This window comes from Monomorium pharaonis, chromosome 1, assembly GCF_013373865.1.
Source record: "Monomorium pharaonis isolate MP-MQ-018 chromosome 1, ASM1337386v2, whole genome shotgun sequence".
Taxonomy (NCBI): domain Eukaryota; kingdom Metazoa; phylum Arthropoda; class Insecta; order Hymenoptera; family Formicidae; genus Monomorium; species Monomorium pharaonis.
In genome coordinates this window covers 24,424,945-24,443,537 of record NC_050467.1, presented here as the reverse complement: position 1 = coordinate 24,443,537, position 18,593 = coordinate 24,424,945, and the positions used below count along the sequence as shown (strand labels likewise).

General features: G+C 36.4%; 3 protein-coding genes across 5 annotated transcripts in view; 2 read left to right on the top strand and 1 right to left on the bottom strand.

Annotated features, from left to right (window-relative positions):
- Positions 1 to 7,718, bottom strand: part of LOC105829530 (G protein-coupled receptor kinase 5) — a 51,350-nt gene extending 43,632 nt beyond the window's left edge. The window contains exons 1-2 of one of the 2 annotated variants that reach the window (XM_028192103.2): positions 7,540 to 7,718; positions 7,352 to 7,396 (exon numbers count right to left, since the gene is read on the bottom strand). The gene's annotated coding sequence lies outside the window, so the exon portion shown is untranslated. Of the gene's footprint in view, positions 1 to 4,921; positions 5,050 to 7,351; positions 7,397 to 7,539 lie in introns of those variants that run through there. The other variant, XM_028192104.2, reaches the window with a different exon arrangement.
- On the top strand, positions 1,620 to 7,539 carry LOC105829529. The gene is made up of 8 exons (XM_012668460.3): positions 1,620 to 1,752; positions 2,160 to 2,288; positions 2,584 to 3,078; positions 3,972 to 4,472; positions 4,812 to 5,300; positions 5,615 to 5,958; positions 6,269 to 6,514; positions 7,041 to 7,539. Exons 1-8 carry the CDS (start codon positions 1,620 to 1,622, stop codon positions 7,317 to 7,319), a joined length of 2,616 nt encoding a protein of 871 aa, XP_012523914.2. The 3' UTR covers positions 7,320 to 7,539.
- Positions 7,719 to 9,425: 1,707 nt separating the features above from the next.
- Positions 9,426 to 14,723, top strand: LOC105829532 (synaptic vesicular amine transporter). Of its 2 annotated transcripts, XM_012668466.3 has the most exons (8): positions 9,426 to 10,672; positions 10,750 to 10,959; positions 11,277 to 11,543; positions 11,632 to 11,672; positions 12,004 to 12,150; positions 12,481 to 12,802; positions 12,990 to 13,209; positions 13,495 to 14,723. In XM_012668466.3, the coding sequence occupies exons 1-7, from the start codon at positions 10,579 to 10,581 to the stop codon at positions 13,205 to 13,207; spliced, it is 1,299 nt and encodes a 432-aa protein (XP_012523920.1). In that variant the 5' UTR covers positions 9,426 to 10,578; the 3' UTR covers positions 13,208 to 13,209; positions 13,495 to 14,723. The 2 variants fall into 2 exon arrangements, with proteins under 2 accessions (XP_012523920.1, XP_012523919.1); XM_012668465.3 differs by having other exon boundaries at positions 9,427 to 10,672; positions 12,990 to 14,720.
- Positions 14,724 to 18,593: the final 3,870 nt, after the last annotated feature.

Below are 18,593 nucleotides of genomic sequence, written 5' to 3'. Positions count from 1 at the left end.
TTTTAAGAGATACTTCTTTTTTTTTGTCAAAATGTATTAAAATAAAATGTGAAACTTTAAGATCTCATCTTATATTAAAAGTTCTAGATTTCTACGTCGCATTTATAAAATAATCAATTTGAGAAAAAAAAAGAACAAAATATATATTTCATATTTCGACTGAAATACTTTGAACACGGAAGTCCCTTCTCTCAAAGATATATCCACTCTTTTTAAGAGAAAGCAAAATGTCATAAAGGATATAATATAATTATAACAGTCATCGTAACATTCGCTCTGTATTTTAGACGAATTAAATCCTCGATCACGAAGGCGCGGTGTCATAAAGCAAGCTCGCGAAAATTAAATTAACTTCGTCCTTACAATTCTTGTTCTCCTTCTCTATGAAGAGACAGCCTGACAGGTTAGAGGGTGATTAAAGCATGTTTCTAACTACAATAAAATTAACATCAAACGCCATGTTTTTAATTACTTAAAAATGTTACGTAAAGCAAAATTATATTTTACAATACCCATCTTCCGTATAATAAACTTTTGGAATACAAGAAGGAGAAAACCTAATGGTGCTCTATTCGAGGTTTTTTGCGCATTCAAAAAGAAAAGTCAATTATTGTCCAACGTGACCGTTTATATAATTCATTTAAACATAGAGCTAGTCCAGAAGTACGGCTTCCATAGATAGCATCGAACGTCGCGCAGTGTCACGTCGACTTTTGCCTCGCATGTTGAGAAAAGAGAGAGAAAGAGAGAGCACGTAATGATCCTCGCGACGGCCATTACACTAGGGGATCGCAATTGTTCGAGAGAGAGAATTTTTCGAAGCGACAAAACCATTGAGAATAATTTATCAAACGCTGGGGGACGAGTATAACGTTCGAAGTGGCGAAACTTTCCGAGGGGTGGATATTCCTCAACAACGTTGTCGTCCGAAGGGCAGTCAATCGCGTGCACCTCGACGGAAATTGTATTCGCGAAGTAGAATTTTTCCGAGCGACAAGATTATTCGGGAGAGAGGTGATATTGAAATTAAGGCTTCTGAAGTTTTAGGTCCGTAGCTTTAGGTCGAGCGTAAAATAGATCCTGACGTTCGCTGGTAATCACAAAAATTGGAGCAGCGAAGGTAAAGCGGGGTGCGCGTGTTTCGTACCAATTGTTAAACACCGAAGTGGCGCTTGTCACGCAACTTAATAAACGCCAACGAAATTAATGTTCGAGAGAACGGACGGAACTTTCATGCCCTTCGTGCTAAACGATTCTTTGTGACCTAAATTACGTCACCAAAAATCATAATTATTGAGTGCTGATTATTACGACTAACGACATAAATAATAAAAATATATAATAATCACACAAATATATAAAATAATGCAAAATGACAGCAGAAAATTATATAATTATTAATTCGTTACATAATTAATTTTACTTTTTCTTCAATTTAATGTTATTTTAGTGTAAAATAAATAAGTAATAACTTAATGTATGGAGGATATTAATTCTAGAATCTTTAGCAATTAATGTGAAATTTTAACAATTAAAATAGTAAAGGAATATTGCATACAGATATTATTTGTCGGAATTCAAACACGCGTAAATTATTAATTACATCTTAATGACAAGCGATGGCGAATAATGTGCTCATCAAAACTTCGTTCTTATTAAGTGTCATTCTATTAACTTTGAACACAAGCGAACAAATATCGTGCTCTGAAAACAACACGTTATTGAAGACCACGGGTGATGCTATTTTGACTGGTAAGCCATTAATTTAGCAATACGTTTCAATCAATTAGATTTAAATATAAAAATTTATTTGCATAATTTATATTTATAAAAAATTAGTTTGCACTGCTATTGCAAATTTTAGAAAATAAAAAGTAATAAATATAGTCTCCAATAATCTAATATTATTCTTCAAAAATACAATTATTTTTTAAATATAAATTTATAAATTTTATTCTGGAAATATTTAAATTGCATTTATTTTTTCAAATAAAATTTTAAATAGAAGACACTTTGTGTAAATAAAACAATCTTTTTTTCTATCTTTTTAAATGCTTCTTTAATCAATAAGAGAAATGAAGAAAAACTTTTATATTTCTTTTTTCTGACTTTCGGCAACAATGATATTTAATTTACAATAATAAACGATATTTAATTAGTCTTTGTGGACGCCAATTATGGACAATACTGCAATATATCGTCATCCAAAGGTGTTCAACAAATCTCAACGATACTATACGTAGTGCAAACTCTAAACAAATATGAATATATACCAGGTGTAAAATTAGGTAAGTAAAATATATCATTTTTATGCGTATCTGTTAATCAATACCACACAATAACAAAATAATAAATTATGAAAAAAATTATAATTTCAATATTTTTTTTAAATCACTACTGGTGATTGTTTTAGAGACTTATGCAGTGATTTTATGTCAGCAAATATATTAAATAAATGTGTCAAAATGTTTTTAGAAACATCTCAAAATACATCTGTGTGATAATTATACATTTCAAGGTTAAAATAATCCTTAAGGTATACTCAAGATACATCGTGAATTAATCATTGTGTATGTTACACAGGGCTAAGGATCTTCGACACGTGCCATAATAGCATTACGGTGTTTAGACAAGTTCTACGAGCAGCAGTCGAGCAAAGTTGTGCGCCGGATTACGAGATGGGTATACTGATGCCGTTCCAGTATGGACCCATGATGGATTATCTTCGCGATCACGGCAGTCTGCCGATTGGCATCTACGAGGAACGGGATTTTACGGTGTCTGTGATCGATATCGTGGCGCATTATCTGAGCACCAGGTACGAGATCGTCGATCTCGTGTACGCCAACGCGGATTCTGTTCTTAATCGTTTCCTAGAAGTTACCAAGGACGCTGGTGTGTGCGTGAAACGAAGTGACAGACGCGTCAACGGTGACAAGTATGCGAACGTCACGGAAACGGTGATAGTCGCAATCGGCAAGAGAAATGATGTGCTACGATGGCTGGGAGAAAACGAGGAATCAAGGGATATCAGGGAAACGTGGCTTGTGCTGCCGCTCGATAATTCAGATATTGACGGCAAGTAATTTTAGATATCAACGGATTACGAAAAAATTACGAGAAGATAATAGCTTGAGCTCTGTGCAAGAATATATTTTACTATAAAGTTAAATGTATCTTTTTTTCTTCTTTTTTATAAAAAAAAATTAATTATTTATCTAACTTCATAGTTTTAAAGTAATTGGCCTATATTGTGCACGTAGGAACATTAATTTAAATTAATGTCAAGTATTACATTAAATATTGACGTCGAATCATGTGCAAAACAGCAGTTACATTACCCAAGTTTAACCGTGGTAGTTGAAAGTTAAGAGACAGTTTCCCCAACATCGTTTAACTTTAACCTTAGTTTGAGCGACCCTTTGTTTATGTCCAGAATTAAAGCTAAAACGAGCTGGTACGGTTAAACTGCAATTGAAATTAATCGATGTTGTTACAGCCATTACACAAGTTAACTCATGCGGGTCTAATGCAACAAGAAATTTGCAACCATATGCAAAATGAAAATCTATTCACATTTTAAATACGAGAGCTTCCTTTCTAAAAATTCAATTTCGATAACTAATATTATTATATTACACGGAAAGAACGATTTTGCTGAACCAACTAAAAGTTTAGCGAGATACTGATATGAAATAATTTTGTTAGATCATCAAAATAATTATGAAGGATATTCAAGCATAATGGGCAATGCTACAAAAAGTTTTAATTTTCTAGCAATTATCAGCTTAAGCTTCCTAAATAATTATTTTTGATAATCTAACAAAATTATTTCCAGATCTGTATTTAGTTAAATTTCTAGACATACTTTAACGTTCCTTCCACGAACCGCAATTATGCTAGATATCTAAGCCGAAGTTTAGATGCAAGAGGATTAATCTAAATTTAGCGCACCGTCTTCAACTTTCCAGATCTCATACCATCCGGATCGTATGTCATTAAGCCGGAAATTCCTCGTTTCGATCTTGACGAGTTCTCAAGCGCGGGTGAATTCCTGGAGAACTCCAACAACTCAGCGAACCACTCCCCGTATCTTCTCGACATTGGAAAAGCCGTTATCGGAATGGCGAACGTTTTCCAGGATGCCCGCAAGAGAAACTGGCTCATCGGCGACGAGGAGAGCAACATCGTGACGAAATCCCCAAAATCGCAACAGGAAATTCGCGATTCCGATGTCTACGACGTTCTCCACATGCAGTCGCGATCGCATTCGGTAAGATACGTGATCGCTACGAAAACGCAGCACGAGCTCATCGACGTCGCTCTCTACGAGATCGATGTACCCGAGTTACGCGTTCTGCCGAGGAGAACAATGTCCGGAATGCCGGGGCTATGTCTGAAGCATCTCGCCGAGAATTGCGAGAACTGTACGAATTTTCAGAGGCGTTCCGATGTACACGACATTACAAAAGGTGAAAACGATAAAAATGTCATGTAACAAACGTATAAATTGCCTAATTTACCGCTGAATTACGATCTCGCAGCATAATATGATAATAAATCTTATATCTTCGTCAAAACTGTTAAGTTTTCATTCACCAAAAGCTTTTCTATATAAAGCTCTTTCAGAAATGTACACTAGGAAAAAAAAAAACATTTTTATCTTCATCAAAAGCTGTTTAGTTTAATAAAAGCACGAAATTTTTTTTTTCCTAGTGTAACTATGAAATTCTATTAAATCACGCGCAAATTTTTCGAGAAATTACCAAAGCTTGTCTATAATTAACGTATCGATTAATTTGACATTTCAGTGGACGTCGGCAAAAGTATCCTGAAAAACAACAGCTACGTTCCCGTTTTCCTAATCGCTATCATATGCGGTACTATCGCGTGCTGCATCATGGTGATCTTTATCACCTACCGTTTTGTGATTAGAGAACTGTTGGATGTCAATCCGACCCTTACAATCATCCTCGTCCTGGCCAACCTGTTTACTCTGCTGACGGCGCTGCTCTTCTGCGTGACAGACGATTATTTCGGCGCGGAGAAGCTGAACGCCTGGAAGATCCTCTTCACCACTCTCGCGTTCGGCCTCGTATTCTCAATCATGCTCTCGAGAGTACTCTTCTTGGCTTTGTCCATGAGCAGTGTTTTCATCACTTACATTAACGGATATCTTCAGAGTCTCATGACGCTCTTTATGTATGGCGTGCAAATCGCCATATCGATTATGTATTTCGTTCTGAACACAATGAATTCAGCCGTGGTCGCCAGGAGTCTCATATTTATTACGTTACTAGGTACATTGACTCGTTTATTCTATATTAAACTTCTACATAAGCACGCAATTATATTTTTGACAATTATATAATTTTTTAATTAATTTCTAAATAAATTTCTCTTATAAAATCTTTTAAAGAATTTTTTTCTCTTGATTATATAATTAATTTACTTGTTATTCTCTCTATCTCTTTATTAATATTATATTATTATTATACATCTTCTTGCATTTTAATATATTTTTTCTTTCAATAATTTCCTAAAACTATAAAGAGACAATCGCAATATTACAATATTGCTTTTATTAAAATTGAAATACTAATATTATTTGTAGGGTACAATATATTTTTATTAATTGCATTGATCGTGGGATGCTGCTTTATTATCCGAATACCACGCAATTACCACGAGGAAAAATGCTTCTTCGGCACCGCTGTCGGCCTGCTAGGAACATGGGCGACATGGCTGATTTGCTTCATGTTAATGCAGCCGGAAAATCGCGACGCAATCGTTTTATTCGGTACAGTTGCCACGGTTTATGTAATTATTTTCGGTGTCTTAATACCAAGGTTTTATTACATGGTCATGCACACCAAAAGAAAAAATCCCGAACAAAGATTCAATCAATCTACTATCAGTTTACCAGCCGATTCTATTGTTAATACAATCATCAGGCAGGTCAGAACATTACAAATTTTCTCCCGATTATTAATTGTTAAAAATAATGCTAATTTACTAATATTTCGTTATTAATTATATAATTGATTTATGGTGTAATTAATTATATAATTAATTTATGCTTATTATAATTTTAATTAGAAATATGATTTGTAATTAATTTTGTAATTAATAATGTTATGCTAATTCTAATTATAAATCTAATTAACTTTCTCAATTGTCATTTGTATTATATTATGTGTAAGAAAATTTATTGCATTTGTTTTAAAATTTAATTTCTTTTATGATAATAAAACAATTTGGTTTACAGTCGCGCTCCTACTCCCACGACTACGTTCATCCTGCTCGAGAAAGTCAAGTTTTACGAGTGCCATCAGAATATCCAAATTATTACGGTAATTCAAGCCCGAACTTGAAACATCTCGAGAGATGTAGAAATCCGAATCATCGCGAAACACCTACGTGTAATAATTACGAATGTCATGCGAAAATGGAAGCGATCGACGCTGCCTATGTCACACCGCGAATATATCAAGAATATGTCGAGAACACGGAGGTGAATATTTATTAGCTCGCGAATAATTAAATCAAATGCATACATTAAAGAAATAATTAAAAAAGTATTGTTTCTCTAATATAATTTGATAAATACACGATTTATGCGTATATAAATTAAAAAATAGTTTATACACATTGATAGAAAAATATGTGGTATTTGCGACTATAATATATATAATAAAATAATTATGGTTAGAAATATAATTTTTATGGTATCTATTACAGTAATATTAGTAATAATAAATGAATAACCATATACTTATAGTAATACCAACTATGAAAAAATTATACTATAAATTATATTACATTGAAATATAGCGTATGAATATTATTATTTATTATAGTAATAATTACTATAAAAATGATATTCCTGATTGTAATTATTTTGCTATGCAATTATAGTCACCAATACATTTTTCTATCATCGCATAATTGTTAACAATTAAATAAAACTAAATCAATTAATTTTAAAAATCTAGACATATAGAGTGTCAATGTGTTTGAAAAATTATTTAAATTTCCAGTCTTTAGCAACGAATGGCGTCATCTACTCGCAGCCAAGAATCTATAAATCTGAGAGAATAATTCTGGGAGAGAAAAGCAACGTAAAAACCATTTATAATACAGGTAATTCTTCATCTACCCCTAGACTACACGTCGAAATGTATCCCATGAGATACACTAGCCCAACGAATGTGGTAAGGAAACGAAGAATCGATAAAGAAGTAGACGAAGAGGATGAAGAGAACGAGGAAGAAAACGGACAAGAAAATGAAGTTTCCAGCAAAGTTACCCGCTTTTGACAAGTTTATTTAATGTAATGTACGTCACTCACCGATATGATGCGTAGCGGCGAAGCTGCAACTGAAATTATGTTGAACTGCAAAATATAAAAGAGAAACATACCATAAATTATAGCAACAATTAGAGCAGTTATGTAAAAAAATTATTAATCGCGCTTAAAATAATTATAAATATATCTTTTTGCAAATGACAAGTGAAATAAAAAGATAATTTACTCACGCCATGTTTGTTCAATCCATGGATGTCACTCAGGCCTTTCAGATCTTTTCGTTGTCCTGTCGTACACAATACAGCTCTCGTGAAAACATGGTTAATTGGGATCGCGCGTGTTAATCATTGCAATAAAATAATCGCTTGTACGTTGCACGGCAATAACTCCCGACGATAATCACACGTGATGTGCTACCTGCCGACTCGAATCCCGTCGCGTGAATGACATTTCAGCCCGCGGCGTTCATGCATATCAAAACAAACACCAAGACCACCAAGAAACCAGTTGTACCTGTCCCGCCAACGCACATTTAACGTTTCCTGAAAAATAAAAATTGTAATATTTCGTTAAATATTCAATTTCTTTTATTTCGAATTAGTTATTAATATACGACCGATTCTGGTATACCGCGCTTTCCTCGTTACCAGAATAATCCGATTGGAACAATTTTGCGGTATTATTCCGCGGTGTAAATGAAAACGATAGGAAAATTACATTTTAATGGAAAATCCAAAACGCAGTACGAAGCTTATTCGTATCTAACTATCGCTAATTGCGAGTATGAAGCGATACGTAATTAATTGCCTATTATCGCAAAACAATTCGCAAATTTACTATTCTCTGTTCATATTCTGATTCCTGTTCTAAATAGAATAAGCCACAATGAAATATCTGCTTCACGATAAGCGGTCATCCAGATATATTTGCAAATCCTAAATTATGTAAGCTAATGGCTCAACTTATTTTTATGATTGTAAATATGATGGCGTTTCTAATATGTGTTATATGTTAAAGAGTAATAACATGACGACATATAGGGAACAGCTCGTGCAATAACCTGCCGGCTCGAATTTCATTGTGCAAATCGTACGGCGATCTTTCATAAACACCGTAATAATAAACATCAAGACCACGTTATTCCCACCAGCAGATCGTTATTACCTCGAAATATTAATGTTTTATGAAATAAATATTTTGTTCCTAGTATTCCTTGTATTAAGTAGGCTGTTATCACATATTTTGCGCCTGTGTTTTGTGTACTAATTAGTATCATTGAAAATAACAATCAATTCCTTTCCATTGAAAGAGCATTTTGTAACTGTAATGAAAATCGTTATTTGAATTCTAATCTACAAAGAAATCAGCTTCGATTTAATTGATATCTGTACATAAATGTACGTTATAATAATAAAAAGTTTTAAAACTGTTACACGTGAATGATTTGATTTTCTTTTAATGACAAATTCTATTTATTGCACCGTCTCACATCCCAAGGCTTCGGCTGAATTCTTTAGCAAAAGCGCGATTATAAATACAAGTATAATTCTTGCTAAACACTGAACTTCGTAATTATTAACAAGCTCGCTTGACCGTTTCGACGACGGAGTTTCCTCGCTGCATTAAGCGAGGAGGACATGAGCGGAAAGCTGCGCTATACACGGTGCAGAATCAATTTGGCATGTACCTCAACGTCAAAATTGCATTATGGTCGATCGTAATTTTGCAAGCAGGGCACAGGTGTGTGCTCCGCGGGAATATCGATGACGAGATAGCGAGAGATAGCGGACATACAACAAAGGGACTCGCGAAAATCAAGTTTACGCTCACCACAGTGCGACGTATGAGAGGACAATTCGTCATTTGCGCGCGAACATTTCATTTTTCTTTTTATTTCTTTTCTAGTACTAAATACAGAATACCCAAATTAAAATTAGTAACAAAGTAACATATAAAGTTACTTTCGTTACTAAAATTTTAAACTTCAACAAGAAAAATTATATGTTTCCGGATTTAAAATTAATTTTAAAAAAATTAAACATTAATAATATTGATGTTATATGTAATAAAAATGTACAAATAAAGCTTTTACAGCTATAGTAAAATATAATATTTATAAGTTTACACAGATTTTGAGTCTCCGAATTTTATTTTTTAAGGTAACGAAGATGTAAAGATATAATTTTAACGAAAGGGCGAGAAAAATTATACTTGAACAATATTGCTCTCTTGATAAATAATACACGCGCAATAGATACATTAACTACAATTGTTTTAAAAATGATTTAATCAATTTATTATGACGCAAGTTTAATATCGGATCGAAAACATAGCAAGAATTTTTAATTGCAAAATTTTTTAAATCTTGCCCGATGGCGAATGACGAAGAAAATAGAAGACACGTATGTGCAACCCCCCAAAAATTCTATCGAACATCCGCAGCTTCTTCGTCGCAGCCTCCCCTGTCGCGATGATTCCCTACAGTTTACGACCATATGTGCTAAGGTTTATTTCCACATCATAAGACTACCATGAAAACCGCGAAAATCAGAGCGGCTGGCGACGGCCGATAAGTCGCTATAATGGAGATAAATCGAAAAGTGCATCGGTTCGTGAAACGGTGCGCCATCCGGGACCAATCTTCGCGTTGCTCCCCATGAAAAAGCTTCTGCGCAAGGACGAGCTCCAGCGGCTATAAAAGCCTGCACGAGACTCGTTCGCTTTCCAGTCACGTTTAGAACGGTCCTTCAAGTGACAAAAAACAGGAAAGATAAGAGAAATTCGAAGGAAACTATTTGAATTACGTGTTTATCTGGCCAACGAAAAGAAAGGGGGAAAGGGAAAGAGAGACATAAAATTTTTTGACATTCGGAAAAGTTTCAAACAAGTAGATTGAGAAGTCGTCTAACTTTGGTTTTAAATAAATAGATTAAGACGATAGACCGTCCCAAATAATACCTCTGAATAACGGGCTCTTGTAGCTCTATCTAATTTCATTTCCTTTTCTTTCAAAAAACATGTATATCAGCAATTAATAGAGCCATTAAAAAATTTTACATTTTACTGTTATACTTTACTTTAATAATATTGTTAATCTAAATTGTTTATTACTGATATATTAATTTTAAAAATTATTCAAAAATTTAAAAAAAATTATACACAAACTTTTATTAAAGATAAATTCGCGCTAAATTCTTCGCGGAATTTAGCATTCTTTTTTTTACTCTGAGTGTGTTTTTTCCCTTCAATATCGAGATCGATGATCAAGGATGAGATTAGACGATCTGAAGAACAGTCGCCTGATCACCGTCGCCGTGGTCTATCTCAGTCTCTTCCTGGATAATGTCTTGTTGACGGTAGTCGGTAATTACAATAAAATTAAGAGAAAGAGGAAGGCAAATGGACGAGCTAAACAATTTGCTAATTCGAAAATGTTTCAGTGCCGATTATCCCCGATTATCTGTGCACGCTCGACGCGAATACGACTGCGAGCGCCGAGGAGGACGAAAACGGTCGAGTGGGATTACTGCTGAGCTCGAAGGCTCTGGTCCAATTAATTTTGAATCCCGCCGTGGGCACTCTCACTGGCACTCTGGGATACGCCAGACCTCTATTCCTGGGAAATATTAGCCTCTTGCTGGCTGCTTTGCGTAAGTTATGGACGACACTTTCGATCGTATCCGCGCGCTTTTCTAATGAAAGGATCTTCACGTTCGTCCTTAATTATTCGAGGATTTCACAAATTTGTGGAGAGTTGTTTTATAAATAAAAGGCAATAAAATCGGGTATCGATATAAAATTTTACTAAAAATAAAGAATTCAAACGAAACTATTTTTCTCTTGGCTTGTTCGTAGAAATTTAATTTCGCTTTTACGAAACTACCGTTTGTCAATTTATCGCTTGAAGTTAAAAGTTTCAAGTAAATGAAGGCGCTTCCGTAAACTCGACCTTTCATTGTTGTCGCAGTGTTCGCCTTCGGACAAACATACGGGATACTGTTCTTGGCTCGGAGCATTCAAGGTATAGCTTCAGCGTGTATAGCAGTTTCCGGCATGTCATTGGTCGCCTCTCAATATTCCGAGGAGGACGAGAGATCCAAAATCATGGGTTTCGTTCTCGGCAGTATCGCTCTGGGTGTCCTCCTAGGCTATCCAATCGGTTCCGTGTTGTACGATCTCGAGGGAAAAATGGCACCTTTTCTATTGGTGTCCAGTCTCATCATTATAGTAATTTGTAATTAAGCTTTTAAAATCTTTTATAATTGTAGAAAATGCATTTCTGCATAAAGATAATAAAATATCGATATGCGTTATTTTCATAGGTCTGCAAATTTTGACATTAGATGTTCAAACAAACACTGAGGTATATGAAGTATTCATTATTTTAAATAAAAATAATTAATTAAGATAATATTAAAGTACGCAGCAGGTATATGCGAAATATTTATAATTCGAAATATCTATAATTAGACTTTTGGAACTGTCTCTGAAAAAAATAACTATCGAGTCTGCAAATAATTTCTGTACATTTTGTAATCAGCTTTAGTTGTCAATAGTATTGAAATTATATTATTCCAAACACTTTATAAAATAGTAATTAATTTTTCGTACTTTATGAAAGAATATATTATAGCAATTTTGTATTTATTAAAGCTAAATTGTTTAACTAAATTATTCTGTTTCATATATATTAGCCAGGAGAACAGCAAACTACTTGGCTGCATTTATTGTCTAATGTGCACATCCTCATTATCTCCGGTGCAATTTGGTGTTCGACATCGCCGATGGCGATACTAGAACCTTGCTTGCCGATTTGGCTTAGAACTCACATAAAACCCAAGGTATGTGACAGAAAACTCTTATTTCAAAGCAGAAAAACATCAGATTTCATTAACAAGTTTTCATCTATTATAACTAATCCAATTTCATTCAATTTTAATCAAATTTAGTATCTGCATTATAATTATCATTATCACATTTAACGATAATATATAAAAAGATCAGAGAATTCCATTAGGTTACCGTTGATGTTTATCATTGGTAAATCTAAGCATAAAAAATTAAAAATTTAATTGAACTTTTGATTTCGTATAACTTTCAATACCGATAAGTCTGCAAATTCTATAAAAATACGGAAAAATAGTGCCTTTCTCGATTAACATCTCTTGCAGAAATGGCAGTTGGGCACGGTATTCATACCGGACAGCGTGGGCTACTTAATCGGGACCAACTTCTTTGGCGTGATAGCGTATCGTTACGGGCGTAGCAAAGTGGCGATCCTGGCTATGTTCGTGGTCGGCGTTAGCGCCATTCTAATCCCGTCCGCGAATACAATGTCGCAGTTGATATTCCCGCATCTGGGAATGGGTCTGGGCATCGGCGTAGCGGATGCAGCTCTGGTACCTTTGCTGGCCAGCTTGGTGGACCGAAATGGCAACTACGGACCCGTTTATTCGATCCAACAAGTGGCCGTCAGTTTGGCTTACTCCTTAGGTAAGGCATTTTCCAAGCGGAAAATTAAGACCGGTTGTATTAATAGAAGGAAATAATTTTAGAGAGTAGAAACCAGATCCCTTGACAAATATTGCTTTCGATTGAGACAATTTACGATTTTCAAAAATCTTAAATATTGCAAAAAATATATATGTATCATACAAATCGCGTTTTTTTTTTTTTTAAGGACCTATCACGGGCGGCGAAATGGTCAAAGCCATTGGATTCCCGTGGGTCATGCGAATCGTAGGAATCGTGAACGTGGCGTACTGTCCGTTGTTGATATACCTCACGTTGGAACGGAGGAAGTTGTTGGCGAGGAAAGAGGAAAAAAAGGACTACGACACGTTTCAAAAATCCGTCGCACCCTACGAAAGATTTCACGACTCCGACGAAGATCTTTGACAGTAAATAAGATTCATTTCTAGCAACAACCATAAACATTAATCCCCCTAAAAATTTGTAAATTTTTACATATGTTAACATTTGTTTCTTCTATATTTTAAGAATTACATTGTCACTTATCTATGTTTTTTAAGATATTATATTTTCTAATTATCATATATCACATAATTTTCGTGTCACTGTCTCCATTTTGTGATAACAAATTGCGCGACGTCGAATGTCATTAAACGTCCGCGATTGAACACCTCGAAATAGCTTCTAGTAATGTTATTGTTTCCTCAATTAAGTGCGCTATGCAGAGCCGGCTCTTCCTCGTAATTGGTAACCCAAGTGAATTATTGGCCAAATAACATCCCCGGTAGCTGTCATCCGTGACACGACGACGTTTCTCGGATCGGAGAGCAGGAATTCGCTGAGTTCGCGGTACACGAGGACAAGACAAGAAACATGCGTTGATAATGGAAAATGACGACGATCGATCGGGGTAGCTCTAAAAGCTTATTAATGTACTCAATCTACAGAGAAATTCGTTTACGTTGCATTAACGGTCCCGCCGTCTACCGCAAGCATTGACTCGTCATTAGCTTAGGTAGATTACCGTGATGTACACAATGTACTCGATCAATCGCGTGTCCCATCGGTTGCGTGCAAAATCAAATGCTACGAGTAATCCGCGGAGTTTTAAAAACGAGAAGAGCTAAAAATAAATATCGCCCCCCTCTCCCCAAATGTAATTTGAGATACACTTCATTTGAGCTCCATTTATTTTTGCGAAATGTTTATACTCTCATCTCGTATGTGTATCTTCCGTTCAAGTATTGCTAGTATAAAGTACGAGGGGGATCGTTCGTCTTTCCAAACGATCTACGTAGTCTCAGTCCATTATTTCTCGCACAGCCTAACGATTTCGGTCCGATCAAACGACATAAATTTGTCCGATCAAACGACGTAAATATTGATCGTAGGAAAGTTCAGGCGCATAGATAAATCCCGGCTATTTTCCTTCGAGGAAAGTCGGAGGCGTAACGTAAACAGGGCGGCGGCGGCGGTGCCGTTCGATGTTCGAAGGATTTGTCAACGAGGGGCAGAGCGCGAGAGAAGAGGCGAAATGGGGCGTGACTTTGCACCCCGGGGTTTATTCGGTGAACAACGCCGATCGTCATTAGCAAGGGTGTTAGACTAATCGCACCGTTGTCGCCGCCGCCGCCACCGCGAAAGAAGCTAAATGCAACCCCGACTTGCACGGAGAGCTTTCTAAAAATGAAGTGTCCCCTCGGAAAACTTTGTTCAATTTAACCGCGGTGCTGAATTATTAATAGCGCAGAGCTAACGTCATTAATTGATCAATCGATGAGTTGAGTTCTGCCATGGAATTGCATATCGCTAAGTATTGTCTTTCGAGAATATGCGTTATACATCTGCAGTATTTTCATGCCGCTGCATTTTATATCCCGCAGTGTACTAATTTCGATTGTGAAATCGATAATAAAGCGCATTTCTTCTATGGTAATAACTATCTATGGTTTTTTTTTCTAATGGGTTAACTTCTATGGTTTTTTTTTTTTAAATAAATTCAACAATAATGGCATCAAGATTGAAAAGCTAATTATTCCATTGCATTCATTTTACGGATGTAAATTGTATACCTTCTATCCGTTCTGATTATTCGCAGTTTCCTCCGGAACAATACGAGCATTCTTTGCAAATGCCTGTGTTTTCATATATCTGTAATTAACCAAAAAAGGTCAGTTCTGTTCGCTAACAATTAAGGCTGGTTAAATTATATTCTATAAATAGGAAATCGATATGCATGCGGGGGTCCGTAAAACTTTAATCCCACACGAAATAAAGCGCGTCGTGCAAAGTTCGTCGCACAATAGCTCTCGACCGCGTCGTTAGCAGTGAGGTAGGTAAAAAGAGCCGTGATAAAACGCAAACGACGTCAACGACGTCGACGACGACAACGACGACGACGATGGGAAAGAGAAGTCAACGACTGAATGTCAACGTCGCGCATACATTTAATGGAAGAGCATGATGATGGTCCAGCGATTTTCGACCGCCCCCGCATGGCGAAACGTTGATGGCCTCGTTTGCTGAAGTAAAGCCTCAGGAGTAACGACAAGATAACGTGATAAGGTAAATATATGAGATATATATCGAGCAAAATAACGATCGCGGCAAACGGGAGACGGAGATGACGGAGGAAACGAGATCTTCTCTAATCTTCTTAATCGTGCACATATCTCGCCAGACGATCACAAAATAATCCACCTTTCGCGATAAATTTTCCGTTCACTTACCCGTTTATCGTTCTCATAAAAATATAGAATTCGTATTTATCTGTCTTTTCTGAGATCGGACGTCATAGCACGTATTATTAAAGATCATGGTTTTCGCGCGTCTCCCTCGGAATGTCCGTTCTTAGTACGCGCGTTTGACCTTTACAAAACGATATCTTCATTATCTTCTTCGTCGGCGTAAGAAAGCGTCTTTTCAACTTTAAACATCCTCTCTCTCTCGCGCGCGCGTTGCCCCAATTCTGCGGCCGCCGATCTCCATCTTTGTATTCCGCGATGCGGCTGAGATTAGCGGCGCGGCGTTGCATGAAAGATCGCGGAGTAAACCCCGCGATAAAACGTGCCAGCCCTCGTCGTCGACCCTGAGCGAAATTTAATGCCAGTCCGCCTTTTCTTTTCCTCCCCCTGCCCTCTCCTGCGCAGCTCCCTATCTCTGTCTCGTCATCGCTAAATCATTCAGCACCCATCAAACTTTGATGACTCTCCTCGTATTTTCCTTCTTCTCTTCTCCTCCCCGTTCTACTTTTCTTTCTTCACATCCTCCGCCCCGTTATCCTATTTTCAAAACCATAATCCTGGCCGGAATCCAACGGGATGAGATCCCGTCCGCGGCGATATCGGTATCCCTGGCAATCTGTCCACCTACATCGGGCCATGCCGCACATATTTTATCGTGTGCGGCTTCGCAAAGCTCGATTGGCTGATACGCACAAATCGAAGCGGATCCCGGGACCTCAAATCCTCCTCCATACTTCACCACCACAGGGGGAAAAAGTCGAGAGAATACATACAGGGAACGATGTGCGCGTTGTTGCCTCTTGTTTGTTCGATAGAATCGTTTCACGAAAATGTTGTAATAAAAGAAAAGACGAATAATTTTACAAGAGAATATTAAAAACCTATCGCACTTTTATGTTTTTATGATGAATTCTATATATGCTCTTTGTTTATATCTTGCTCAATGAATTTTAAAGGCGTTTTCACTAGTATTAACTTCTCTGAAATCTAAACTCTCATATTACAATATTAAAACACAAATCGCACAAGTACGAGTAACTCCTTCGTTTGCAATTATGTAAAATATAATTTCGTAAACAACAAGATCTTGCAAGCTTCTCGTAAAGAAACATCTTGCGTGCGTCTTATTTCCGCAACGCGACGAAGAGCACCAGTTAATCCGTTCAATTAATTTCGTGCCAAAATTAGAATCGGAGTTAAAATCAAACTGCAAACAAATTGCAGAGCAGATAATAACAAGAGGCAAAAAGCAGAAATAAGGAAACAGAACCGTGAAGCTTGACAGTTTGATTAAATAACCACGGTGTTTCGTTTCTGTTATCCGCGAGAACATCCGTTTTAAATCGCGACAGCTAATTTGTCAATTGACTGTCCCAAAAAGGATCTCAGAGAAATGGGAATCCAGAAATTGCGTTTTGATTTCTCGTCCGTATAACAGATGTATGTAAGCACATTGATTTCGGCGGCGAGATTACGTCAGAGACAGAAGCTCATAAAATACTAATCCTCGATCAATTAATTTATTTTCAAATCTCAAATAAACGAGAAAATAATATCTTTGTCAAATTTACAATAAAATTTAATTAACTAAGCAGATAATATCACAATCACATCAGTAATAATAACAAGAGACCAGACGCGTATCAATTCAGCTGTACCAATCTTCAAATATATTCAGGACAACTTCAAGAAAGAATATTTACATATTCTCGACTCACGTGTTAACATTATGCGAAGAAAAGTCTGATAAATAGAGCGTTATGTAACATCTGAATGTATAGAGTATTCGCGTAAAACGCGTGCTTTCTCGTAGTTGACGATTTTCTGACAAATGCAAAATCGATAATGCCTCAGCTAAAGTTTGACAAGAAACTTGACTGTAGAATTAACTACATATAACACATTCAAAATGTATTAATATTTAATGGTTGAAACTTTATTGATTTTGGCAAATTAAGTGTTTTATTTTTAGACTTAACGGAAAGTTAATTTAAAGTCCGATTATCGAAGTATGCCTTCGAAAATTAAAATGTTGTGCTAATCTCAGTCCAAACTGGAAAGAGGAAAATGATTGGAATTTAATGAATCTGAAGGAAAATGTGCGACACACCGTATACATTGGGTATCAGCGTAATCCGATTTTCACGTGATGGACGCACGTCAAAGCCACGCACGTGCGTATATGTTACATAACAAATCGTGGATACGCGTTAACACGAAACGCTTGCCAATTAGCATTGATAAGGGTTTACATATAATACCGAATAATTATATGGCGTCAGGAGTGAGAGGGATTACTCATTAGCGGACATAAATCTTGTTTATGCGAAAGAATATACCAATGCCGCTTACGCCGCTTCGATAGTACTTGAAATTAATTGAAACCAAAATTGAGGCAAAAGATCATAATTTGCAAGATTACTTTTGAATATCAAGCCGTTTCTATAAGTTGAGCTTACAAATTATACATTGATTCCATTTCCTTGCTCCGATATTTTCTATAACGCTCAAAACTAATGCGATCATATAAAAAGTTATGACAGCATCGTTCCTCATTACGTTGAAGAACGATTAAACTCTTAAGCACTGCTGCAAAGTCTCTCTCTCTCTCTCTCTCTTTCTTTGTCTGTCCCTCTTTTCCTTTCTGCGCATTAGACGTCCCAATTTTTACATCGAATATTCGAAGGCCACACACGTGTAAAAGAGCAATCTCATTTATTTTAACGCGCTGATATTAACGATAGATATACCATCGCGTAACAACTTTCGGTATAACACCGACTGAAATTTCATGAAAATTTCATGAGTGGGATGCCAGCGCAGTTAAGGGTTGAAATCCAACGCCGTAACGCCGCAGCGGTACATTAATAACGACGCACACGTCGATAGTTAAATTTCCCGAAACGCATTAGGCACAGGTGTTCGATTAATGGTCCCGCGCTCGTTAGCTTCCGCGGTACGACGCGGGTCGATCGATCGAGCGCGCACGGCTTCATCATCATCGGATATCGACGCATTGCCGGCCGGCGCTCGCTAAATTTCGAAGCCGAAAATCTCACGGATGCAGG

What these genes read in the sequence shown, in the direction of transcription:
- LOC105829529 (XM_012668460.3), top strand. Translation starts at nt 1,620, where the DNA reads ATGGCGAATAATGTGCTCATCAAAACTTCGTTCTTATTAAGTGTCATT. An exon ending in CGATAATTCAGATATTGACG is followed by an intron (nt 3,079 to 3,971) that starts GCAAGTAATTTT and finishes TCAACTTTCCAG; the next exon opens with ATCTCATACCATCCGGATCG. An exon ending in AATATGTCGAGAACACGGAG is followed by an intron (nt 6,515 to 7,040) that starts GTGAATATTTAT and finishes TTAAATTTCCAG; the next exon opens with TCTTTAGCAACGAATGGCGT.
- LOC105829532 (XM_012668466.3), top strand. Translation starts at nt 10,579, where the DNA reads ATGAGATTAGACGATCTGAAGAACAGTCGCCTGATCACCGTCGCCGTG. An exon ending in ATGTTCAAACAAACACTGAG is followed by an intron (nt 11,673 to 12,003) that starts GTATATGAAGTA and finishes CATATATATTAG; the next exon opens with CCAGGAGAACAGCAAACTAC. An exon ending in CAGTTTGGCTTACTCCTTAG is followed by an intron (nt 12,803 to 12,989) that starts GTAAGGCATTTT and finishes TTTTTTTTTAAG; the next exon opens with GACCTATCACGGGCGGCGAA.